The following is a 27,726-nucleotide window of genomic DNA, read 5'->3' as shown; positions in this document are numbered from 1 at the left end:
CTTGCTTTGAATTATTTTCTAATTCACACACACACAAAAGCTGTGTTTGAAATCCACAGAAGCCAGTTACACCGATAAGTGGAGGGAAGAAAATAAAATAATGACGATCCTTGTTTGAAGACAGACTTATGTTTTGGCCAAATGATTTAATTTTCTGATCTCTATGTAGCCTTTACTGTGCATTGAGTGTGTTTCAGAGGGGACAATGGCTGTTTTCTCCATTGGTATAAAAGGCCACTGTTCGGCTTCATCTGCTTTCCGACTCCACTTCCGTGGTGGCACAAGAGATCCCAGCGCCAGTTTGTGACAGCCAGAGCATGCACTTGTGTGTGTGTGTGTGTGTGTGTGTGTGTTTGTAGAGTAACGCAGGCAAACACACACCCGACACACTTTGACACCATACTATTAATAGTCTGTTAAAAATTTGTCCACACAGAAGGATCCAGAAGGTGAAGATGTTAGACAACAAGTCACACAGGGTGCATCTTGGGGTGTGAATAACACATCAGTCTTACAGCCAGGCAGCTGCATTAATCATTACAGCAGGAATCAACAAACACAAAAGATAACAGGAAGTCACATGGACTCAATGTCAGCACCCAGACATGTCTAAGACCCTTAGTATCCACAAGGTAATACACAAACAGCGCCATAAATACTACACTGCCAGACATGAACACATTAACATGCCCTTCATAATCTAATGACATTGGTTCATGAAGTGTCAACTGCCTCACAGGAGCCAGAGTATAATTCACACAAAGTGTCAGACGTGAACACAGACCAAGCCTCCAGGAACAGTCCCAGGCTTTAAAGCTAATTTGACATAGTGGCCAAACCGTGGAATTACAACTTCTGGATCTGTCAAGACTTTCAACACAGACTATTGTAAAAGACGCATCTTAAAATCAGCGTATATATATATATATTTTTTTTTAAGATACATTAGCTTACCAGCATGAGCACATAATACCTCATAATTAAATCATTTTGTCCTTAAAGTCGTAAAATAACCAGCCAAATAAATAAATAGCCAAATCCCCGAGTTGTGAATAAGTCCAAGACTGAGCAGTTGGGAGGTGGGGTAAAAGGTAACAGCGTTGCGCTAGCTCTATGGGCTCACGGATCTGGAAGATACCGGTAACTTTATATTCGGAAATCCAACTTCTTTGACTTCGTGCACCACTGAGCAACTTTCACAGAAGTGAAACAAGTGGCAACCTCCGGGGCTGAAAAATGAAGCCAACACCCAAGTGCCAAAAACTGCAGTTCCTCGAATGGCCACTTGAGGCTGGCTCCAAAAGCAAGTCAATCCCCAAAAACACAAATGTCAACTTGCTAACTTTACAGCAGAAATGAAATGTTCAGGGTCTTGTAAATCACCTGTCTACCCTCCTCATTCTTCCACAGCTCCACCATCTTGTGCAAGTTTGGTCACCAAAAATCCAAGATGGAGACGGCTAAAATGGCAAACTTGAGGCTTCTTAACATCAGTCCATGAATAAATGGGTGACTTCACGGTAGGGCTGCCACGATTAGTCGACTAATCGATGACTAATCGACTATTAAAATAATCAGTGACTATTTTAGTAGTCGACTAATCGGTTTGAGTCATTTTTCATAGAAAAGTACTATAAAAGTACCCAAAATACTCTTACTGCAGCTTCTTACGTTCAGATATTGGCAGCTTTACACACTCTCCCGAGACAGTGAACTAAAACCTTTTGGCGTGAGTATGAAACAAGACATTAGATGACGTAATTTTGGGGTTTGGGCGGGACAGACCGACATTTTTCAACATTTTAACACATTTTTCGATGAAATGATTAGTCGACTAATCGAAGAAATAATCGACAGATTAGTCGACAATGAAAATAATCGTTAGTAGCAGCCCTACTTCACGGTGGCTATGTCCATTATTTTCATACAGTCTATGAAATGGACAGTGCCCTGCCTCCAACACTGTATCCAGTTTTCTTTATACATCCACGTAACAGACACACAAACACACTGGGACGGGTCCACACAGCTGCTCCTGACTCTTTCCTTGACTACAGTTGAGCTGACCACTGGATACAATCCTTCATTACTTCATCTTGTTTCACCCCTTGATTATGTACAACGTGAAATAGTCAGCATCTTAAGAACAATTCTTGTAGACAATTGCGTCCATCTGGAATTTGGCTTGTAGATGTGAAGAAATCAAGTCCACAAAATCATCACCTGAACAATAAAACAGCCGATTTAATCGTAGTACCTTGGTGTAATTACTACAAAAAAATATGAGACCATGGTGCTATGAGGGTGTTATCACTGAAAAAGTCTGACAGATTCAGCTACACAAGCGCAGTAATAACAATGTCTCTGTTTTTGTCATCTGGCATAAAGCAATCTGTGCTACAGCCAAATATCCATAAACACTAGTCTGATTGCAAATAATGTCTCTACTACATTTTCCATAATCAAAATGGTTATCATTTATGACAACTTGATGTCAGCCACTCAGGAGGAACAAATATTTGCCCCCACCATCCTGTTTGATGAGCAAACATCCAAATAAACAAGTAAACTGTGTTCACGTCATTTCACTGGACAGTGAAGATTCTACATCACTTTAAAGGGCCACTACGCCCAAAAATCATGCATGTTATTCCTATGGTCTGAGACAGTCCAAATATATAAGTTAACATGAACAACTTTCTCCCAAATCCAAAAGCCAGAGTGCTAAAACTCAAATTTGTGATGTTATTATAAAGTCTGGAGCTGCTCCATAGACAATGAACTGGGGAAGATGCTCTAGATCAGTAGTTCCAACTGGTGGGTTGCAGTCTAAAAGTGGATTACAGGTCCATTCTGAATGGACCACAAGTGACTCGTGAACATTTCAAGTTTGTGAAAAACACACTTTATTTTGAAGTACAGTAAACTTCCAGCAGAGAGCTTTTGTTTTGAAGTGCCATTTCCTGCTGTAAAATGAGTGACTCACATGCAGCTATTAGACAGAGAAAACAAACTGGCTCGACGACATAGCCAAATGCAAGTATGACGCTCAATGTAATAGACTGTGTGGACACTGAACTAACTACTAAGGAGAAATCTGGACCCCATGGATGAACCAGTTGTGAACTACTGTTCTAGATGACACTAAGAACACCCGGGGGAATGTTCTGAGAATATGGGTATATTTTTGGTTTCAGTACTGAGAACGCTACAACAGCATAAAGCTCATTAGTTGCCTGGGTCCAGACCTTGGAATCTGCCCTCTACATCTGAACTGGGACGTGAAACAGCGGTTTCTCAGTTGAAATAAAAACATGACCATTGAGCACCACGGAGGGGACTAAGGACTGGCCAATCAACGCCATGAGTACAACTAACGCCATTGTCAAGCAGTGTGCTGAGACACACACTTGCAAGATAAATGTGACACTTTCTAATGTCACAATGGAGGGACAACTACGCAGGTTGATTTTAGCGCTGCTCATCGTGGACTATATTGCTGTCATTGTTTGTTTTAGTCAAACCATACAGTTTGAAAACGAGCTGCGGCTCCAACTAGAAAACAATGTTTTGATGCATTGGATGTGCTGAATGTGCATATTAAGGCAGTACAGGAGGAGGTGCACATTAATAATCCTCCAGGACTGTAACATGCTCATGTTTAACCCAAACAATGTGTCATGTGACTGCAGTTGGTTCGGATCGAGGTCGGAACACATTTTCACCACAAACGCACAAAGTTCGTTTCTTCCACCTCTTCAAGAAGGTCTTGGTCCGGTTGTTTTGGTGTGCACCCAAGTGCGATTGCTGTGTTCACACCTGCCCAAATGAGCCGCACTTAGGGGGCAAACAAACTTGAGTTTGGTTGAACCAAACAGGGCAGGTGTGAAAGCACCCTTACTTCTATGGTTTCTAGCTTTGAGAGAGAGAAGCTCTTGTTCACAAGCACTAATTTGACTTTCCTTGACCAGTGAAATAACATATTGCAATTGTTAGTTTAGGTGGCGTTCTCCTTTAATGAAAACTGCATACAGTATTACTGATGCATGGCAGTGCCCTGTAGTGTGTCCAGCGCCACTGACACATGCTAGCCATTATCGACGGCTCATTGAATTGTGATAGATGCAACTGAAAGCACTCTCTGACTGGCTGTTAATCCTGGTAAATGACTTATTTCATCCTGTAATGTGGCGTCCCCATATTTTTCACCTTCTCTTTTTCTAAGCAAAACACCACAGACTCACATCACCAGTGCAAAGTTCAAACACATTATCAGAGACTGATGAGTCATTTCCTTTTTAGTTAAATGTAATGGATATCAAGATTCTATCATGTCAATGCCTTTTAATTACTGATCAGAAAAATACTAAAATTGTAAGGAAGTGTGGGAGATTCATAACATCCTGTGCAAAAAAAGGGTTACTTGTTCCATTCAGAGCTCAAGGACACCCACAAGCTTCATTACATCTAAACCTGATAAAGACTATTAAATACCAATTGAATTCTTGGAATGAACTCACCATAAAAATAAACAGGAATGGTGCAAGAACACGCCCGTCAGGAAACTGCTCTGTGCACCTGGCTGGATATGTTGATTAAATAGCAGTGCGCTCGGGAAAAATCCCATGATAATTAAAACCCCTTTAACTGTATCCAAGAAACGTGAAGGCGTTCAAATCTTAGACTTTTTTTTTTTTTTTAAGGAACAGCAGACGCCCCACAAACAGCCCTTTGCCAGCAGGTACCAGCAAATACTGCTTTGATGATGATGATGCAAGAGAGGGAGCAGGAGGGGCGTTCAGCGGGGGTAAATTACCTGATGGTGGGTTGGTCGAGGGCCCGTAGCAAACTGGTGGGGGAGGGAGGAGAGGTCCAGCAAGGAGATTGAAGCAGTGATGGCAAAGCGGGGAGAAGAAAGAGCATAAGAGAGACACAGAGATAAGATGAGCGATGGGGGCAGATGCTTGAAAATACAGTACAAAACCACAGAGCAACAAAGCTTTAAAGACACATGGCACGAGATGCAGCTCTCAGACCCAAGTCAAGATGTGTACTTGCAAATAATAGCCTGATTTAAGTGCCAGATATGTTAAATGTTACGATGCCAAATTGTTAAACACAGACACGTGTATCATTTATACATGGCAAACCTTAAACTGTAACCACACAGTTTAAGACACGACCTACATATGTGTATACATACTGACCAAGGTCTGGTTAGCCTTGCTCTACTGATGGGGGCTGGGCAGGAGCCAGGCAGGATTAATAAATAATGCTTACTAGGTGTGTGTGTGTGTGTGCACAGAGAATGCTGGCAAAGTAAATATAATATTTGGAAATTCTTCACTAGGCTTGTTGTGGTGGGAGGTTTTTCTCCAAAGGTGGTCTCCATCTTTACATGGCTGTTCTTAGGTTACACGTTACAACATCGAGCAGCTTCACTTTACACAAGTATAGATATTTTAAACTAACATCGACAAAGGGATCAATCTTTTAACTTTTATGTTGCCCTACTACCCGTCTGGATGGGGGTGTAACAAAAGGAAAAAATGACACCAGTGTTGAGTTGTGTCCCCTACGCCACCCGTGATAAAGAACTACCGACCACAACAAGCTTATAAAGGGCCTTTAAGGAGACAATGAAGAAGACCTCATTAAAAAAAATACAGCCTATGTTAAAGTGTCTCGCTACTATGAGTGGTCTGAGGTCGGTCTACATTTCTGGCGTTCTTTGTGGCTTCTACACACCAGGACCCTCCATCACTGACTCCATGAAACTCCAACTTTCAATAACAGTGGCAGTAAACCACAAACTGTTTGTACTTGGAGGCAGGTGTGCCGTAAATCTAAGACCGGAGGGACACTCACCGGGCGACTTTGTGGCTGTGCATTCATTGGCTGTGTCTGGGGAGAATACACTAGAGGGGCGGAGCCAGCATTTTGTCCAGGGTTGTATGGAGACTGTCGAAAGAAGAAAAGGACAGACACACAGAGAAGGAGAGGGTTCATTATATCAGGGCTCTGAATGAAGTGTGTCCCGCCGTCCTTGGGGGGGGGGGGGGGGGGACTCTGCCCTCTGCCTGTATTTTCTCACTTCTTTTGTATTTTCTGTTTTTGGGACGTTTATGATTATGTAACCTCACAGCGCATGGGTGAAGTTGGGGTTTTATAAAGGTAGCAACCAGTTTCCAGGCCGTAAGCAGGAGGCATCCAAGAGATACAGCATCGGGGAAAACCCCCCGCAAATGTAGAGGCGTATCGCTAAATGAGAGTGAATCCGAGGTTTACTTTCACTTTCCCTGGCGAGCAGTAACCGACAATTCTGCATAGTATACCTTTGATCACTTGCAAAGTTGTCAATGTAGAATTGCGTGACAGTACACGATTCAACAGTGTACAAGCACTCGTCACACACCTTGACACCCATATACAGCGAGAAGATAAACAGCATGTTTACACTAGACGCAGAAGTGCCGTTATATCAATTGTCGCGCGAACAGTTGTCTGGACACCAGAAGCGCATTTCTTTGCGACAGTCAGGAAGCGAGTCTGCTTCTCTGTGCTTTTGAATCACACGTAGAGCTCTGTCTGCTTATATGTGTGTCTGTTTGTCTCTCTCGATCCCCATTTAGACACAACTGAGGTGTGAGGTATGTAAGCATAGGATGCATATTCTATATTTTCTAAGAATCCTTTATATCGTTCATAATAGATTATCAGTGTGTTTTCTTGCCAAATTTGTTTGCAAAGATCAGACACCATCGCTGCAGAGCTTGGTGTCGTGGCACCCACTGCGGCACATTCAGTGTGAAAAGCCCAACTGGTTAACAAGGGTGTTGAAAGGAAGCAGGCAGGGCTTCACAGAAAATCTGCGCACTGTGCGTTGCTTCTGCATCGAGTGAGAACCCAGCAAAAGGCAGCCGTCAGGAAGTTACAATGGCACGCCAATGTGGTGGTGTGATTTTATGCTTTCAGGTGTCACCGGTGGCCTAAACAGCAAAACATGCTAAAGAAGAAACAAAGATACAGACAGGGACAAACTGCAACCACACTCTTCGTCTCTCTATGAGGACACCAGAGAGGCGGCCCTCTCATGTGCGCACACATGCGCATGCCCAGTGTTTACAGATACAAAAAAAAAAAAAAAAAAGGAATCACAAAGTTTACAGATATTACAATTTAAAACAACTGTTCATTTATACATTGAACGCATGTGACATGAATAAATTAATGAATATGTAACAAATGGTTTAATAAAACTTGAGCTAATCTATAATTTGATCATTCCCAGGGATTTTTTTTATTATGCCACGCATCACTTTAATTATGTTAATAATTTCATTGTAGGAAAACACTCATTTAATAATTAGAAGGGCAAGCATTTACTTTGGGATGGTTTAAAATGTATATCGTGGCGGCGGTGAAAATAGTTAAAGCCCTGTTTACATGCACAGACCTGGAGCTGTGCAGCAATCACTGAATTCATTAGGACATTTCAACCTTAACAAATACACCAGCAACACTACCGTTGATGATGCTGGGGGAAAATGTTTTCAATTGGGGTTTATGTGCTGCGCAAAGATAATTGGTGCCCTCAAGGACTGCAAATCCTGTGTTGCTTTATTCCTCATCTAGTGTGCAGTGGAGCCAGGCGGAGGTAGGTTTAAGCAGATCTGCTTACTGTTCTCCGAGCTGCTGCTGCCGGTATGGCGGTGATAATTTAAGTTTGTGCTGGCTGACAGGACTATCTATAGAAGGCTGGTGAGAGCTTTAGGGTGAGGCAGTGGGCCATTAGGCTATAACGGTAAAGTGGAACAACTAGATTCCTCGCGAGCATTGTCACATACTTGCAGAGACGCTGAGTTACCGAGTCGACATGCTTGTGAGCGAGAGCAGCGAGGTGGTCAGAGATTTAAGCATCACGGCAGCAGTGTCGCTAACTGACAGAGGAATTAAACTTTCACATAGAGTGACCTGTTTGACTGTATTTATTGAATTTTCTTCCCAACTAAAAGTGTAAACAGATGATGTGATGCTGCTTTCTTTCTTCCCATCATGTTCAGCCCTGACTTACATCATTGCCCTATCCTATCTCCATCCATCACATGTGTATGTATGTCAAAGTAGCTATAGACAGAGAAATAAACTAACTTCCCACCATATATTTAACCCTTACCAAACCTCAACCATCTCCGCTCCTAATTAATTAAATAATCTTACCTAAATCCTAGCTAATCACTGTGCTTCTGCCCTTATCCCTGGTAGTATACAAGATTTAACACCCAAATCCCCTTTTAACATTCTCCCAATCCTGATTAATTATTCCCCACTTTGACTTTTGACAGAGCTTCTACCCAAAGAGCCGAGGTCTGAACACGACTGGCTCCAAAATATTTAACTGATAAGGACCTCTTTCAGCCTCAAGTGCATAGCTCTGGAAACAGACCTACACATTTTGAAGTTAGGTTGAGCCAATGATAATATATCATAAAATCATGGGGAAATAGCCGACGTGACTGACAGGGAGTTCCTGTGGTTTGGAAACAATGTACTATTCTTCCCGCAGTGACAAAACCTTTTGCAACTGACAAACCCGTCGACGATTACTGACAGTTTGTCAAAACATTACTCAATCCTGGTTCTGGGTTCAAAGCCACATCCTCTAATTGTTCATGTGGGCTCCATCCAGGTGTAATTTTGCTACATGTATGCTGAGCTCGCCCCCTCCAGACCCTTAATAGGGTTTAACAGGCACTGTATAGACAATACAGTTGATGCATGTTTGTCTACAGGCACAGTGGTGTCATTATCTATCTGTCAATATATTGATTCAATGATCAACAATCCAATATCATCTATGCCAAGTGTTAACATCAATCCACATCATCATCTTAAAGATTCGCCTTCATTTTGAAGTTCCCATGGCACGTCTCTGTCACCATCAAACAGCGCTACGCAGATAATGGCAAGCGGAGGCAAGATGATGAGGATATTTACGGCCCTCTCAGGAATAAATTAGCCGGGCATGTCACTCCGCTATCTTGCTGCTCTCTCTACGACAACATTGGCTGCTCTGTTTCAACTATATTGGGCTGAAAAAACGTGCATGCAGGAATACATTAAGCCATGCTGACAGGAAACGCCTGCTAACCACTAAGCTACTTTATGCTTCTGTCAAATGTTCTTGTTAAGTCGTGTTTTATGTTTGTTAGTAGAGTCAATTCAAAGTAAACTTTACTGCAGCTATTTAAAATTATTTATGTGTTCTCTTAGGGCCAAAAGCAAAAAGAAAGGGGTCGCAGCTTCTTCTGTAACTGACTGTGTTAATGTGCATAATGATATCACTTCATGTCGATCGCAGGTATCTGAATTGAATCAAATCAAAATCATATTGTGGCAGATTTTGTGATATCAGCAAATATTGTATCATGATGAAACATCTGAACTTAACTGAAGCAATACAATCATGCAAACATGGCTTACTGCTGTATTAGGAAAGTAGTGGAAAAGAAAATGGACAAACAGGAAAATTAAACGTGTAAAAAGCTGATGTAAGAAAAGACAAATAAAACAGGTCAGGGGTCGACGTCGTGGGCAGAATTATCTACATATTGCATATATTTTTACAGCAAATGAACTGATTTTTTTGTATTTTTCTCAAACAAAGATCTAAAAATTGTGTTTGCAATCTTACAGTGTGACAAATTTCATTCATTGAGACAACAAAACATCTTGTCATAGCATAATCATATCAGTTCTAGTGCTTAATTGTCGCCCAGCCCAAAAACAAGTCATAAAAAGCAAGCAGACAAATGGACAGATCAAACATGAAAACGCAGAGGATGACGGCGGACACAGTGACAAACTCACCCCTCCGCCTGCCTCCCAGCCCTTAGGGTAGCGATATGGGGAAGCTGTGGGTACTGATACCTGAGAGAGCGCCGGGGAGTGGGCATGACCGGGCGGGGTGCCCGCCAAGTTAGGGTGTCCCTTTGTGATGTCGTGAGCAGTGTAAGGAGGGCCAGCATGCCTGGGTACCTGTATCACATGAAACAGAAAGATTAGGCACATACACAAAAGGAGATATTATGTCAGATTGATGCACACACACACACACACACACACACACACACACACACACACACACAAAAAGGGATGTAGAGGAGGAACAGTGGAGGCAGGATTCCACAGGTCATTAGTCCTCCCTCCTGCGGAGGATTGTAAATTAAGCTAAAGCCCTAGGATTAGCCCCTGTATGTGTGCAGAGGTGAAGACCTGTGCTGTGGGATGGGTGTTGCAGCCTGCAGGGGTTGGCCGAGACTGGGTTGGCCTCTTCTGCAGCCTGCTGTGCCCAACTATGCTGTGCAAAGATGTCTGGGGCCTCACATGGCAAAACTGGGTCAAGTAATCATATTACAATCCCACTCATCTGCGCTAAATAGAGTGCACCTGATACAATAGATACAACTGAGTCATGCTAAACAAGCTCCGTTGATACGGGCCGACGATGGGCTCGGGTTAGTCGCACCAGCCGAGCGAGCAGTATCGGGAAAAGAGGAGCTTTGACTCAGCTCTCAGGCTGTGGTGTGGCAGGATGGGCCTTGGCTGCTGCAGCTGTGGGCGCCTGGCACCACTGCAGGTGCTGCTTGTTGCTGCAGCAAGCCTGACACACCAGGGAATGAGACAGGATACTGCAGGAAGAAAACAGGAGGCACTGAGACTGAGACAGACTGGAGAGCTGGGCAACCCACCTTTCACTCCAGGGCCTTTATTTTTTAATCTTTACACACTGTAGCTGTTAAAGCTTTTACAGCAAAGCTAACATTTGAAAACCAACATCTCAAAATTATATCATATTTAAATCTCAGGCATTTTTCGGCACAGCTTCTATAGTACCAATCCCCTCTGCATCTCTCCATCTTCTATGTGTGGCCCACTTCCCTCAGATGACCTGGGATAAAGCAACTAATCTAGCCGCTGTTGCCAGGGGAGGAGCCTGCTCTGCTCCAGGCGAGTGACTGATTCTGAGGACATACAGAGTGATGGTATGGGGGAGGGGAGGCAAGCGACTGTATAGGCGCTGTACATGAGGGTAGGGGGAAAAAGAGTGCACAAGCCCCGCATCCACTGCAGAGAACAACTGCTTCATGCCATGGGCACGGTTTATTTCCACCAGTGTCATCATTGCTGCAGCCTTGCGGCTTAAAGCGAACTTTCAACAAGCTACAACATCTCATAAAACCTGTGGTGTATCCAGTGCCGTTGTGCCGTAGTGGATAAATAATCTCATAGCTGAATAACTATCTGCGTTTCTTTCACAAACTGCAGCTGCCTACTGTACATCACCGCTGACAACATCCTCTTTGTGGTGTCAAATAATCAAAGTGGCATTTCTATGGTGAACCACAATGCTCGTAAAAGCCAGTCAGAGATTACAAAATGGGCTAACAAACACACACAAGCTAATATTTTCCCACAAAATATCACTATAATGTTAAAGGATGTCTCAGCGAGCGCTACAACTGTTTTCATTATGTCAGCTCAGTTCATTTTGAGTGAGAAAAAAATCAATAAAATGTGAAGCGAAAAGGGAAATCAATACTCCTATCCTCTAATTTCTGCAGTATACATTCATTTACAAGATGTCCAACAGTGAACATGGAGGTATCTGTACCTTTAATGGTAGGGCTGCCACTAATCTGTATGTCATAAAGCCCTCCAACAAATCACTGCCCTCCAGGTAAATGCACATTTGGCTTATCAGAGGAGAAACCCAGAGCGGCGCAGCAGAGCACTGAGGGTCTGCGAGCGGCCGCGCTCAACACTGCTCTACAGCATGATGCCCGCTTGCAGATGGTGCCTGTCATGTCCTCAGAGGAAGGGAGGATGCCATTTCGGGTTTGTTTGTCTTTAGGGAGCTACAGTAGGTGTGGCCAGTCGCCGATGAGACAACAAATGGCTCCCAAAGTTCAGCCAGGGACAACATATTAAAGTGCATTTTTTTCCTGTGACCAAATCTAATAGTTTTCCTAAAGCCCCTGGCTCTTTCACACAGACGCCCGAAGCAGGTTCAAATAAATACAAGAGTTATGTGAATATTATGACGACAAAGATCAGATACGGCAAATGTTAATTAACTCCTAAAGGAGACAATGAATGGCAAAGGTCCCCTGAGGTGACACATTTCCACAGCAGTCACATCACAGCATTACATCTTTACAAGCACGCCTTCCTCTCTGCATAATAAAACAAACACAAATGCAATGCAAATGTTTACAGCGCCTTTAAAAACTATTTAACCTCTTGTCATTTGTTTACACTTTAAAAATACAGTATTTGACACAATGTTAGAAAAAAAACCCTCTAAAGGAGGGGTGAGTGATCTGAGGCACTGCCATGTTGCGTGGTACCAAACCGCTCTAACATATTTAAACTCCACACACATTCAATTGCCAGTTTATTAGGTACACATGAAGGGGATTTAAACTTGAAAACGAATGCAATGAATCCCATCTTCATAGACGTTACAGTTTTCTTTAGCAGGATTTATACTTGTGCGGCAGACCCTACGCCATAGCCTAGGCTGTTGTGAGCATTTAAACTTGTGCGGTGGTGAGTCTGTGTCGCTCTGCAGTTACACCTCCAAAACACTAGTCACCAGCGGAGGTTTCTGTGAAGTTAAGTTGATTCATAACACACATTAAACATGGCTTAATAGAGACAGTTTCAAACACAAGTACACAAATCAGCTTCACTTTAACTCACAGAATTCACAGACAAGCACTTGTCTTTATCTGGACACATTTTCCCCACAAATACAACATGCTAACGTTATTAGCACAAGCCTATGGCATTTTACATTGTAGAAATTATCCTAGCTGCTAGCGGACTTCTCTCTACCCATATGAAGCCAGGGACAACAGCAACGTTTAAAAAATGTAATGTCACAAAATTCGACTCCATTACAACTCACAAGGTTCACTGACAAAACAACTGTCTTACACTGGAAGCATTTTCCAAACAAATACAACATGCTAACGTTATTAGCACAAGCCTTTGGCATTTTACATTGTATAAATTAGCCTAGCGACGAGCGGAGATTTCCTCTGCTCATATGAAGCCAGGATAAATCACACACAAGACTTAAAAGGCCATTTCTGAGGGGGCTGTATTGCCGTTACGATTTATTGTTTCTTATCTGAAAAATAAAAGTAAATAAAAGCTTTGTTTCCACTGAGGGAAATGGTTTCAGCTTACAGAAATAGACAGGAGGTCTGCGTTACTGTCTGCTGTCAGATACATTTCTGGGGAGGTGCACGTCAGGCTACGGAGTATGTATGGCATTGATTCGACGCAGAAGTATAAATTCCGCCTTAGGAGGAAACAGGTGCGTTTCACCTGCACTGAACTTCAGTTTGGCGCTCTGCCTCAAAAATACGGCCATGTCTGTGTCACTCTGCCGTCAGGTCAGAAACAGCAAAAGAATCTTATGTTGTTTTTGATGTGGCGTGAAGCCAACATCAGAGCATGATTACAATGGTTGTAATGTTCAGTGGGAGGAGATTCTCATATTTTGTCCACGCAACTACATCAGTGAAGGTAGACTAAACATTGGACACATCTCTCTGTAAGATGCAATGTGGCTTAACGGCTCCAGAATAAATAACAGCCTACAAAAAGCACCATAAAGTTAAAGTTAAACACCTCTATTAAAAATTTTAAAGAAAAACACTCCAACCTTTATGAAGGTAGTGTTGCATAAGACTGCAACAGTTTTAGACAGGTGTACCTAATAATGTGGCAACCATGTTTTGGCACAGTTTTTGTCACAGTGGCTGCAACTACATAAACTGTACTTTAGTTATGAGTCGTAAGTGTGTATTTCCAGTACATACACTGCAGAATACAGGTGGATGTGTGTGTGTGTGTGCGTGTGCGTGTGTGTGTGTGAGAGAGAGAGAGAGAGAGAGAGAGGGGCAAATGACTCACGCTGTAGACTGCAGCGACTCCAGGCTGTGTGGGGAAGATTCGGTCGTCCAGTGATGGCTGAACCCGTGGGATTCTGGAGAGAGGTGCTTAAGGACAAACTCTACTGGAGACCAAGAACCAGTTTGATGCTAGATAAAAGTTGGGCCGCTCATCAGGTAAGATTCCTGTCATATTTTATGTAGTCATGTCAGAGATGAGGTTAAGTATTGCTGACTAAACCACATGAGGAGACTTGATTTAATGCGTGTGGAAGTTTCCCGTTTAGCAGACACTCCTCTGTGATTGCTTCCTTCAACACTTCTGTGTTTTTATGCAACACATTCAGCTGATACAGATCCAAAGGGCTTTCCTCGAGCCCAAATGGCTCTGTAGCTTGATTTCAAGGATCCCCCCCAACCGCCCCACCCCGCCCAAAATGCCCCATCTCTGAGAGAACACAGTGTACCTTCACCGTTTTGCAAGTGTTAAAGGGAAAATCTGAAATGGATTCCTGGACCACTTCAGGCGAGGGGGGACACACAGAGCAGGAGATTAGATAACTGCAGAGGAGCAGCAAAACTTCAGTCAGTATCAATTCTCTTTGTCTTAAGTTAAAAGTAAAATAATAGGTCAAAGAAAAACCTTATGTTACGACACTTGTAAAAGCATGTAACACTCCAGGCTTTATCAGCACTGTGGGCTCTGTTTGAACAGAAGATAGCTTCCAAAACATGTAATAATGAGACTCGCTCTGGAGACATCACTCAGATGTTGGAGGAGACAAAAGAGGGAATGTGTAACAGACACATAGAAGAGGGAAGCCCTGTGGTTAGTAACCTGCTCAGGCAGTTGTCTGTGGCAGTAAGTCTCTGTCTCACACACATACGGTCACATGGTTGAGGGGAAACCAAATGTCTGGGTTTCTTCCCTTCACGCAAATCACGCCTTCCTCTCCCCTCAGGGCCGGGTAATGCTGGAAAAGAAGTATGACATGTCCAACCACGACGTACATCAAAAGTGTTTGGAGTCGTTCAAATACCAGCTATCACGAAGAAAGGGGGCGAATGCAGTATCGTTTAAAAGTTCGGATATCAGCGCAGATGTTCTGACAGTCACTCCAGCATGAAACTCATTGTGCTGCACTCGGCTGTACGCATGAAAAGAGGCACAAACAGTTGTGTAACTAATGAGAAGTTCAAACCGGGCATACTCTCTAACCTCCGCACAGCTGGCCAATCAGGCCACTAAGTGGGCGTCAATGTCAGATTGTAAACTTCGGAAAGTTACAGGAATGGACGCCCGCTAATCCGACGTCGGAAAAGGTGCATGTGGGGAGGGGCGGGAAAGCTTTCCCAAAGCTATCATACCATCCGACAAGCTGTTCTGACGGAATAAACTGGCCCCTTTAAGCTAGTTTACTCTGTCCTTGCCTGCAGGGGCCGTCATCTCTCTTGGCCCCCTGCCAGTACCGCTACTCGCACCCGAAAACACAAGAGGGGGAGAGGGAGATAAGGAGAGGGAAGAATCGTTTTAAAAAGAGGGCTGAGATTCAAAAAGCAGAAGCACAGCAGGAAGCATTATCTGTTTCATTGCTGGGGAATTTGGAAAAACAACACACCCACCCTCCAACACACACAGTCAGTACACACACAGTCAGTACACACACACACACACACACACACACACACACACACACACACACACACACACACACACACACACACAGAAATTAGGAGTAATTAGAGGCTCAGTCTCTTCACACTGGCATGACAGTTTAGGTGAGGAGGAGCACAAAATAATACTGAGCTGTGGGCAACACAGTGTTTGGATTTTTTATCTTTTGTTTTGATGTGCCAAAAGCATCAGACACATGACATCTTAGCAAACAGCGCAATTACCAGAAAGACTGAAACAAAAAAAAAACAAAAAAAATCCTCTGGAAGTTGAATATATTTTTCAGAGATTCACAGATCGCCTGTCATGATCTGAAAATGCGGTACATCTCTTGTCACAAAGCAAGTGAGAAATGAAAAGTCTTAATCTCAAATGCTTCTTGACCCAGGTCTGGTGGGGGACAGAAACAGCACGACACAGGAAGCGGGGAGCTCTCAACAGTGAGGCAACCTGATCGGTCTGAGCTCCATGACCGCTGTTTGGCAACTGTGTCGGTGACTGTAAACAGAGGGAAGGCAGCGAGATGATGTGCACCGGTGAAGCCAGGGTTCAACCTGCTAAAGCAACAGGAACAAACCCACCTGGAGGTCAGGGGGCTGTTGTCAACAGCGGCAAGGGCGGGAAAAGCAAAAAAGATCGAGTAAGATGAGAATTCTTGCAGGGATTCTGGCAGACCTCATCGTCTTATAACTGCAGCCAAATAGCTCAAAGAAGAGAATATTTAAATGGCTCAAAGCCAGCATGCAGATTTCTGTTATCTCAGGAGGTAAACACCTGTAGTCACTGCAGAATTTTGTCACGCCACAAAGTAGGAGAGAAAACGGTGATTGTTGTTAGTTGCCATGGTGACAACACACACTCTATAAGAGCTGTGCGACAAATAATTTCATCCCATTCAAGTAAGCAGAGGCAGGGTTTCGACAGCTAAAGGTAAGTTAAATTTAAGACTTTTTTAATGCCAATTGGAAGGAAACTTCGGACCAAATTTACGATAATCAAAACTGAAGAAAAAAAATGAACAGACTCCAATTACTTAGGGTTTCGGACAATTTGCCCAAATGCTGTAACATACAACACAACTTGCCTTTTGGCAGAAGTGAGGGTCGAACTCAACTGGGAAATACCTGACGTTTGTTGGCGGGATTTCTTGACGATTTTGTGTTTCTAAATCTCCATGTGAGAATTCACTGCCTTGATTCCCATCGTGCTGACTTTGAAAACTTGCAACATAAAGTTACATTGAGCCTTTAACGTACTGCCTTGTAATGGTTTCAGCAATGCTCTAAAGTCAATTAAACAGCCAACTGTCTACAAAATGGCTGAATGACATGGTTTCTTGTCTACATCTTGAGGAAATTTGGTACACTCTGTCTTACTCATCAAGTCTTCTAAAATTTGGGGACCTTTTATTGAACACATAAAAAGGATGAGGAGTCAAGCCGACAAACCACATTGGACTACTCCCTTACATTGGGCTGTACACTGTGCTTCAATCTACCAGAACACTATGTCTCCGTTAGACCTTTCCTGACCACTTATTGTCTTTATCCAATGGATGCCATCTCTCTGCCTCAACCTTCCTATGGACACATTAGGAACTGGAGTGTAATTGTACCGTTTTTTCTTTAGCTGGCAGTGTGTTTCTTTTGTTTTGTTTTCTTTTGTTTCTTTTTTTGTATTATCAGGGTTAAAAACTGAAACATAAATTCCCTGTTGTCCAGGGTACAGTGATAGCTAGCTAGCAGACAGTAGATCCTCTGCTCTGAGCATCTAACCCAGAAACAAAACATGAGTGTGATAATAATGTAAGAGGTATCCAGTAATAATTTTTAAAAAAAATATGTTGCCATTTATTTTGAGATTTTGCCATGCGAAGTAAAAAAAGAGGCAGAAAATCTTACTTCATGTCATTGCATTTTTTAAGACTTTTGACAGATTGATTTAAGACATTTCATATTATTTAGGGCCTTATTTTGAGATAAATGAATTTACTTCCTTTAAAGACATTTTAAGGATCTGCAGAAACCCTGGGAGGGCCAGACTGGAAGTAGCTGGCTTGGCCGTCAGGTCTTTTCTTCATATTTTTTAACCCAATGATGCAGAAATCCAGGTAATTCAACACCTACCAAGACAAACTGTTTTGGCTCCATGGACCACTGAGCAACTTTCATAGGAATGAAGGGGCCTTGTCTCTAACACTGTATCCATTTCTCTCTAAACATCCATGTTTAGTGACTTGCCGTGCGTTGGTTTATACAGAAGTTATCCTGCTATAAAAGGTCACAGTTCTTTGCAATGGCAATGATACCAACAAAAATGGCCACCGCTCTGATGATCCTGCTATTAGAGTTGAGTGGAAGTGTCCATTCTACTCTCATTCCACTGTATCTCTATGATGGTGCCTTCAGCTCAAACAATCTTGCATATCATGTTTTGAGTGAAATTTAAAAGGCAATAATGAGCATAAAATCTATTCCAAAGCAAAATGACGTTTAAGCAACACAGCAAGAAATGTGTTTAATTGAACAACTGATCCAGTTTTGTTTTCCCTCTGGACATCTTCGGTTTCTGTGCCTCAATGCTTGTTTGTTTCACAATCTGTAACAACATTCCACTTTGATAGTAAAAGCATTTTCAGTTTGTTGGCTACTAATCCCCATATGGGTTCATCACTAAATCTAGGTTTCTGTATATATTCTTGCAGAGTAAAGATCGACTGCTGGAGCTGAAGATATTCCAGTGTTCTGATATTCATGCTCAGTCACATCCAGGCGATCCCACTGAGAAAAACAAAACTTCCCGAGGTAAAACATCACTTATGTCAAGCCCTCCATGTGGGTGGCCAGGTAACCAGATGGAAGCAGACTCTTCTCAGTCAAGCTCTTCTGCATGTATCAGGCACGAGCATGAAAGTGGCTGACCGCACTAATTAGATATTAGTCATTAGTTCGATCTCCATTAATTTTCTGCTTGAGGAGAGAGGGCGAGCACAATGTCAACTTACAGACTTGCAACAGTGATACTGCTCCGGGGAACGAGAGTGGCTGAAAAATTACCTGCAACATCCGAAACTACACCAATGGTGAGATTCACATTTGACTCTCGCTGGAATGAGAAGAAATGCAGCGTTCAGATGACGGAGGATTGAGAGTACGTCAGACCAAGACCAAAGATTTCTTATGACACTGACTGTACGCACATGTCCATGGAAAATCCGCTCACATTTCAACCGGGGTTCCTCCCTCCTACACAAGGATAAGCTGCCATGTATCTTACTGTTGACAAGGTGAAAATTAGGTCTAAAACATGTCTGCCGCCGCAGCCTAAATCGAGTCCATGCTGCCCCTTCTTATCTGAGGAGATCATAAAGTAGCTTGAGCCACTCCTCCTTGTCCCTTGACCATACAGTGACCTGTAAGCCTCATTTAGGAGGGAAAAGCTTCTGTGGCTCCTGCTCCATCATTAGCTTACTGTAAAGCCACTAATGTGCTGAGTGTGTGTGTGTGAGGGGGAGAGAAAGGGAAAGACAGGAGGAAATACAGCCTTGGAAAATAGCAGGGGTGTGATCAGGACGATGATGCAGCTCAATAAACTGTAATCTGCTAGTACCGATTAAACTAATAAATCACAGCTGTGTATTTAAAGGGACAGTTCACCCCAAAATAATAAAGAATACCTATTTTTCCTCTTACCTGTAGTGCTATTCATCAATCTAGACTCTTTTGGTGTGAGTTACAGAGTGTCGGAGATATCAGCTGTAGAGATGTCTATCTTTTCTTGTTCTTTATTGATCACATAAATATGTGGGTAACTATGTGTCCATGTTTGGGTACACACACATTCATGGGTGGCATGTATGATTAGGCATGTGGGTACCACGTGTGTTGATATCTGTGTGTACCTATGGTATACCTAGATGTTAGTACCAAAAAATACATTTGAAAAACTCAACATCAATGTCTCTTTCCAGAAATCATGACAGGGTTGCTCAACATAATCCAGAAGAAGTGTGCATCTACTTCTACCTCACCTAGCACCACTGAGCTAGCTAACATTAGCCCTCAGCCGAGGAGGACGCCATCAATTTTTTAACATCTCGTGCTGTCATCAGCGGTGGTTCGGTTAGGCAGGTGTAGTTTGGTAGAAAGAAAATAGTTCCTACATGAAACTGCTCACAACAAGGTCTGTGGATTATCTTGAGTAACTGGATCATGATTTCTGGAAAGAGACATTGCTGTTGAGTTTTTCAAATGTAATTTTTTGGAACGTTCAGCACCACAAGCCAAGTGACATCTACTTCCATTATATTCAAGAGAAGGCAGACATCCCTACGGCCATATCTCCAACACTCGGAAACTCACACCAAAGCTGTCTAGACTGATAAATAGCACCACAGGTAAGAGGAAAAAAATATGTATTTCTGATTTTGGGGTGAACTGTCCCTTTACCAGCCTCACCCCTGAATGAATCACATGAAATATCCCAAGCAAAAGAGGCAACAGAGGTTCTGTCAGAGTGAGAGGTGAGCTTTGTTTTTGCTGACTTAGCCGCTCTGTAGACAAATATCACCTAAATCAAACAGTGATGTTTGGATTGCCACATAATAACACATAAGCAATTTCATTGCTGCAGCAGGAAAAAAAGAGTCTTGTGTCACATAAATATGGCACACATTTAAAAATACCACGCTTCCTTTGAATGACACAGGCTACCTGGAAGTCTCAGTGCAGCGGGTTCAGCATGGAGGCACAGGAAGTGAGTGGAGACGGCCCAGATGGTGCAGACACAAACCCTCCTTCTCCCTGCTGGCCCACTGGCCACTCTTGCTTGCACGTACACACACACACACACACACACACACAAACACACACACCTCTCACTGCCTGCCTGCTGTTGCTGAGATTGCTCTTTCACTAGAGTATGAACGATAGGTGGTGTGTTGGTGGATTCAACTCTAATAAGCCAAATCTTGAGAAGCAATGGTTCTAAATATCTGCAGCTCAGACCATGTTTGGTTTTAAAATTAGGGAGAGAGACCGTCCGTCTGCACTTTAAAAGTAGGTAAATGCAGAAAATATGTAAATAAATACCAAAAATTCCAGTTTCCCTCAGGATAAATAAAGTTGTAATGGATGTTTTTTCACTACTTAATGTCTAAATCCACACACAAGTTGCCACTTATTTTGGATTTCAATTACTTGAGGCACTTTGAGTGTAATAAAGAAGTATCTTTAAAGCCAGTCTGCTGGTGTCATTTCTCCAAGTGACAGTCTTAAGACAACCATGAGGCTGAACAGTCTGTTGTACATCTCTGCCACTCTGCCAAGGTGCATTAAAAAATGTGAAAATACTTCCTGTTATTCAGTCAGTGGACGCCAACATGACCTTATTTTTGCAGTGACAGCTATTTTCTGTGAAACAACTTGAGAAAGTATGAAAAAAACAAAGTTTGATGACTTTGTATGAGTCAGACATAGGTGATAAATTATATAAGCCATATCGTGAAGAACAAGAAGTGAACAGTTTGCGAGGAGACCCTGCGGTGGAAGCAGAAACACAGGCCAGTCGTCAGGAACAGCAGCCAGGATTACATTATCACCCCGTTACAGGTTTATGTTTAAAACAGAAGCAGTGCTGGACTTAGCCAGGGCTGAGTACTAGTAATATCGATACCAGTGGAGCAGTGGTTCCCAACTGGTCTAGCCACAGGATCCAGGTTTCTCCTTAGTCATTCATTCAAAGTCAACACAGTTTAATACATTCAGTGTCATACTTGTGTTTGGCCATGTCGTTGAGCCAGTTTGCTGTCTCTGTCAAGTAGCTGTCCATTATTCACAGCAGGAAACAGCACTTCAAAGTAAAAGCTCTGTGCTGGAAATTCACTGTACCTAAAAATAAAGTCTGTTTTTGTACAAACTTGACATGTTTGTGAGTCACTTGTGGTTCATTCAGAATGGACCCACCAGTTGGGAACCACTGCAATAGAGTACTTCATTTGATGCCTTTTTTCCTACTTCATCTGATAACCATCATGTGAATAGAAGCATTCAGTTGCATAAAATCCCACCAGACGCCACACTTTCAAAAGTGTAGGTGGCCTTTCGGCACGCTGATCTACCAACTCTGTTAAATACCTAATGCTTGGGCTGGAAATTAGCACCAGCCGCTAGCCAAATGCTGGTTAAATACGTAAGTGGCTGCCAGATTTGCTTCACCCACCAGCCAAAAAAAACCAATTGTGATCTGTGGCCGGTGGATTTTGGGATCCATCAGCCAAAGTAGATGGTGGACAAAAAAGATAATTTCCAACCCTGAATACACCACAGTCCACTTCATCACACCACAGACTGTATGGGTTGTAGCTGCTGCAGGAGTGGGCCAATCACAGGTTGCTAGAATGCTTGCAGTGATTGGCTATGAGCTAAACCACACAAATAGTCCATTTATTTTTCTAGATCTGGGTACGAAAAGGACTGAATGCAGGTATCATTTGACTGGAGTAACAATACCCTGTCTTAAGTACCACCAGCCTCAACAATGAAGATGGACCCAGCTGACAAAAACACTTGCCATGATGATTTCGGCAAACAGAACCTGGTTCTGGTTTCCAAAGGTGAGTTTTATCATGAAATGTTTATTTTTTCAGATTCTGTTTTGCAGAAAAAAAAACTTCTGAAATGTGCAACAACAGAGAACTTAAATAAATAACTAACACCAACAATAACAAGGGAACAGGGACGAAATGGTCGCTAAACTTGCACTGACGCAAGTCCAGTTGCCTGTGACAACGCACTTAAGTTTGCTTGCACTGCTCCGCTGTGTACTGTGCTGCACTTACTAACCTAGTTCACCTGCATACAGATTACACAGCTGTTTGGCTGAGGTGTCTTCTCACAGTACATGCAATATTTCATTTGTACATTTATGAGGCGAAGCATAAAACCTTGTTCCAACACAAATATTAGCACCGTATTGGCAACTGCTGTAGCACTACTTGCTGACAAGAGGATGTGAACGTTCTCAACTCCACCATCGACCTTACAGCATCACAGTGTGGGTGGAAAGGATCTCCAAACACAGAGTTCACTGTACATACTAAATATTGTAATAACAGTTGAAGGCAAAGTGAGTGTGATCAGAAAAATGTCTGTTTTTCAACAATTACTGGTTGTATCTGCAAAGATTTTTCCAGAGTGAATTCAGGTGTTGATTGAAAGATTGAGTAGAACAACAAAACATCCTTAATAATGTGGAAGTGTCATATCAGATGAAAACACTGGGAGAGCTCTGACAGTGTGCAGAATGTCTTCCTCAACAGGCCACTCCCTCTCTGGAAAAAACAGTCCTGCATGCTGGCTCATAACAACTCAGCAGTTTATTTATAACATCCCACAGTGAGTATGCTCATGAGGATATCTTGTCATGCAGGCTGCACACACCTGTCCTAAAATACAGGACTACGGTGCTGTGTGACCAACCAGCTGGGTACATACATGACGTAGACGTATCTCAAACTGGCTGTGACTGCATGTCTGGCTCACAGGTTACCCTAAACTTCACTGCTTCTTATTGGCACATGCTGTCATCATTTTGTCCAAACCATGAGGACGAAGAGTTGGAAAAAAAAAAGCTGTGTGAAAAAGGAGTGAGATGAAAGTGCTGTACCATGAAAGCTGAGGGGCTGGAGGGGGTGCCCGGGGAGACGTGCACGGGGGAATGGGGAGAAGCCCTCAGTTTTCTCAGCTGGGCCAGCAGTGGGGTGAGGTGAGCCGTGGGGGGATGGAAGGAAATGAGGGAGGGCTGAGGCAGGCTGGGTGACCTGGGCCTTTGTTGGCAGATGGTGGGAAGCGCCACCTTGGCCTCTCGCTCTGAATGCTAAGCAGCGCTGCCATTGTCTGGCAAGTGCAGCAGCAGACGCATGCGCTGGGTGTTTCTCTGGCAACCAGGAACAGAAACAAACTGCCCCACCACCCCCGGCACTGCACACATACGCGCCTCCCCACCCTGCTTCTCTGAACCCCCCTGTCAGCTCAGGACTCGCACAAACACACACAGCAACATCCTCCCGAGTGGGAATTCCCATACATCAGGCGACCAGGCCAGACGAGGCATAACATGCTCCCACACTGCTGACCTCAGAGGTCTGGAGAGAGTGAGAGGTCAGACAAGTGGCGACACTCAAGAGGGTCAGTTTTCATGTAGACATGAAAATCAAATGCAGTGCTGTCTAAAACAGGGTCCAGGGACCATCAGGGGGACCTTGGAAATTACAGAGAGGTACCAGGACAAAGCTTCCTGCGAATTCATTCTCTTTTGATGACGGAACAATTTATCCTTTCTGTTAACTCCCACCTACTGCACAGATGGTTATGTAATACAAGAAAAAAGTCATACTTTTTTTATTATAGTGAAAGACATTGAACATTTAATATAATCCCATTAAATTCAACAGAAACTACAAACTCTAAATTGACCACATAGTTGAAACAATATCTCTGCAACTACAAACCTAATATGCTTAAATACACGAAAGTAGGATTTACTGCATGGCTGTTGCATTGGATTGAATTAAATGTACATTAGCTAAGTGAACCTTACAAACTGGCATGAGATCAGTGTACTCACAAGTGCATTTGCCTGCAACCCCCATGTGGATGCAGGTGGGGACAGAATGTCTTATAAACCTTACGTTGGATCTTTTGGATTCAATTTAACTGTACTAACAAATTATCTCCAACCCCTGAACACATTCTGTAAAACTGTAGTTAAAAAGCCAGACTGACTGATCTCTTAATGCCATTAAAAACAACTATAGCAAGGAGAACTGAGGTAACCAGCTATCGTACGATATGTCCTGTCTGATGGCTGTCTGCCACAGGTTTGTCCCTGTGTGTGCTGGGTCACAGGTACTCATAGATCAGTTGATCGATGGTGACAACTTTTACAACAGGAGTCAGAAATTCCACAACAAAATCAGACTGATCAATTTAATCTGTGCTGAAGCTAAGATAAGAAAGAATGAACAAACTGAAAATCTAAACAGATCAATTATGCCCGAGATGTATTTCCCATGATTCTAGTCATTTTTATGTACCCCTCCACCTTAAACAAGACATCAGTCAAGTAAATGGAGAGGGTATGTCTGTATTCAACTGGTAGGAACTTCACATTATACAGCTGAAAGTAGGTTAAGCAAATTTCAAGAGCCTGGAGAGTCAAAAGAGGGCACAGCACAACAAATAAAGACACCATTATCCTCTGCGTTGTGCTCGCAACAACTGCAAAACATCACAACGCACTGTAAGCAAGACGGGGTTTCACACTGCCACCTGCCACAACCAGCGACTTACTGCCCTTTACAGATGTCAGAAACACGGGGAGGCTGTGATCGTGGGTGGCAGGAAATCAGGTTGAGACATCACACCCCAAAGCCAAGCCACAACAGAAGCCTGTCAGATCACAAAAGACACATCTCTCTGCCACTAGCAGGCAGGAGATGTCAACCTAATCCTCTGTCTCACACTACTGCCACCATGCTGTAAATAAAACAGGAGGTGACATAACCACAGTGACTTCACTCCACCTAAAGTAGGGTAGAGTAGTGCTGGTGGATCACTGTGTAAACTCAAAGATAAAGGTGTATTCTGGGGCAATGACAGTGCAAACCTAGACATTAAAGCCTGAACTATACACTGCATTTTTATACTTGTGGAGCTAAAATGTGAGGGGAGGATTATTGTACTGTAATGTCAATTTCAACGATTTTATCTGCCTAAAATGGTTTAAAACAAACTCCTAATGCAAAGCAAAGCCATTCACAGTCCATAAACAAGCAGGCTACTTTCTCACAGCTAATTTATACATGCTGTCATGCTGGGAGCTCACCGGCCCAGGCACTGACAGGCCTGTCAAGGTGCACAGCAGCACCTCCTTAAAAGCTAACCTAATGTCATGTGAAAACGGAAATGAAGTGCAATTCCCACAAACAGGGCCTTGTGCAGGCTAATATCGGCCCCATTATGGAGCCACAGGTCGTCACCCCAAAAAATGGGTGAAGCTTTACTGCTCTGCGACGTCGCATTCACTGACTTGTGCACTTGCTAGCCACAGAGGCTACCCTCCGGTTAGCTGGCTGGCACAGTAACTAAGCTAATGCACCTTGCTAGCCAGCAACGGTAACTGAACAAAGCCGGTAACCGGTGAGGAAAGCCTGATAGCCTGCCGGTGATGGCGCTTTCATACACCGAATAATGTCACCTCATTTATCTTTAAGTGTACCCACTATGCTCAAATGACAGTTATATTCAATTACAACCGTAGCTGGAATCAGTGTTGTAGCTCCCGAAAATCTAACTGACATTTCCGTTAGCTTTGGCAACCGGCTTGATAAGCTAACGTTAGCATAGTTAGCTAGCTAATTGTCCCCTCCCCTCCCAGCTCCCTCCAAACGAAACCATCATCCCCGCATCAAACCCCTGCTACATACCGCTAATAAAACAACAATGTGTGCTGCTGTCACAATGGGGGGTGAAATGCATAACATCACAAGCAAATTCCACGTTACCCAAGTCAAAGGATACTGAGGTGGCGGCACCGCGCCGGGCTGAGGAGCTGTTGGGGCTCCCGGCGGCAGAGACACGGAGGTCAGGGTAGCCCGCAGTTGGCTCGACGGAGAGGGGCCACTTCCAGGTCCGCTAACTGCGACAGCGGCGGGTTTGGGGACCACTTTCGGTGGCAAACTCATTGCAAAAAAATCAACAAATAAAAACAATACCTTAATAAATACTGATACAAACAACGCCTAGCTTGCATGCATTGAGCAAGCGTAGCAGATTCTTGAAGCAGGCCCCAAATCCCTTTAACGAACCGGGATAACGAAGCTCGAATAGCAACACAAACGTCTTTTTTTTCATGGAAAGTCGCTGTTCGGATCAGCGGTGCTATTCATGGGGACGGTGGGAGGTTTAGCCTCCCTCGCCCGTCCGGAACCTCTGCGGATCCGGCTCGGTTTCGTTTCTTTCAATACAAATAATCGCCGCGATCTTCAACCTCCCTCGGCGATCTACCTTTTCTTCTCGACACGTATGTTTTCTATCATTTTTTTCTCACAGAGATGAGAGACTTCGCCAACATGGCGTTGCGGCCGCTTCCAGCAGTCCGGGCAGGACAGATGATTCGGCAATTCTCGGCCAGTTACGGATTCGCTCGGCTAATCAACTAACCTACAATCAGATACGGATACTGTGCGAGGTTCACGTGTCCACAGTGTGTCTGAAATAAGGAATTTTGTCTCTTTTCTTTTTTTTAAATTTGTCATTTTAAAATCCTAAATTAAGTTAACGACATTAAAACTTAAAACTTAACATTTCATTGACAATTGCTTTAACATGACAAGCAAAATAATTAAAAAATAAAATATTTTCGAGTTTGAATTTTTTTCCCAGTAATTTGTGTGCATGCATGGCCAAAAATATTTCACATCCAGTATTCAGATATTTTCACATTATAGTTCATGGCCTGTACTCTGCACCAGCAGCAGCACTCTAACATGGATTCATGTGTTATTAGCGCCATCTATTGTCCACGTGGCTGCCTCGCATCTGCAAGTCTGCAAGACAGTTTCTCTGTGAGTCACTGTGATTTCACTGTGATTGGTTAATTAATGTAATCTGAGGCAGAGAGTACTGTATGAATGTAGTCACGCATTTCTGTACAACTAAAAGGCAGGGATGGATTACTGAAAGGACGTAGGCACAGGCCCAGGGGCCAAAAGAGTCAGGGGGGCCCTGGACCTTCACCTGCAAAATGTCACTTAAATCGACATGTACCGACCAGGGAGAGACTCAAAATGACCACAAAGAGGCGCAAAAGATCATAAAGATGCACAAAGGAACTGGAAAGAGACACAAAATAACTACAAAAATAGGCAAAACAACCGCATTGGGACATAAACGTCTGTGGGGCCACTGTGGCTCAGACATTCAGGGGGTCCTCCACTAATCGGAAGATCAGCAATTCCAACCCCGACTCCTCCAGTCTGCATTTTGAAGTATCCTTGGGCAAGATATTGAACCCTATGTTGCT

General features: G+C 43.3%; 1 protein-coding gene across 13 annotated transcripts in view; it reads right to left on the bottom strand.

Annotated features, from left to right (window-relative positions):
- Positions 1-26,825, bottom strand: part of eif4g3a (eukaryotic translation initiation factor 4 gamma, 3a) — a 79,802-nt gene extending 52,977 nt beyond the window's left edge. For 6 of the 13 annotated variants that reach the window (XM_050037812.1, XM_050037813.1, XM_050037815.1 and 3 more), the window contains exons 1-5: positions 26,223-26,824; positions 13,990-14,062; positions 9,871-10,038; positions 5,869-5,961; positions 4,817-4,849 (exon numbers count right to left, since the gene is read on the bottom strand). In XM_050037812.1, the coding sequence (XP_049893769.1) occupies positions 4,817-4,849; positions 5,869-5,961; positions 9,871-10,038; positions 13,990-14,062; positions 26,223-26,386 (531 nt within the window). In that variant the 5' untranslated portion in view covers positions 26,387-26,824. Of the gene's footprint in view, positions 1-4,816; positions 4,850-5,868; positions 5,962-9,870; positions 10,039-13,989; positions 14,063-26,206 lie in introns of all 13 variants that reach the window. The other 7 variants (XM_050037817.1, XM_050037814.1, XM_050037821.1 and 4 more) reach the window with 5 other exon arrangements.
- Between the last annotated feature and the right edge of the window lie 901 nt (positions 26,826-27,726).

Source organism: Epinephelus moara, chromosome 24 (assembly GCF_006386435.1).
Source record: "Epinephelus moara isolate mb chromosome 24, YSFRI_EMoa_1.0, whole genome shotgun sequence".
Taxonomy (NCBI): domain Eukaryota; kingdom Metazoa; phylum Chordata; class Actinopteri; order Perciformes; family Serranidae; genus Epinephelus; species Epinephelus moara.
Note: the sequence above shows the minus strand (reverse complement) of the source record. Positions and strands in the feature narration are given on the sequence as shown.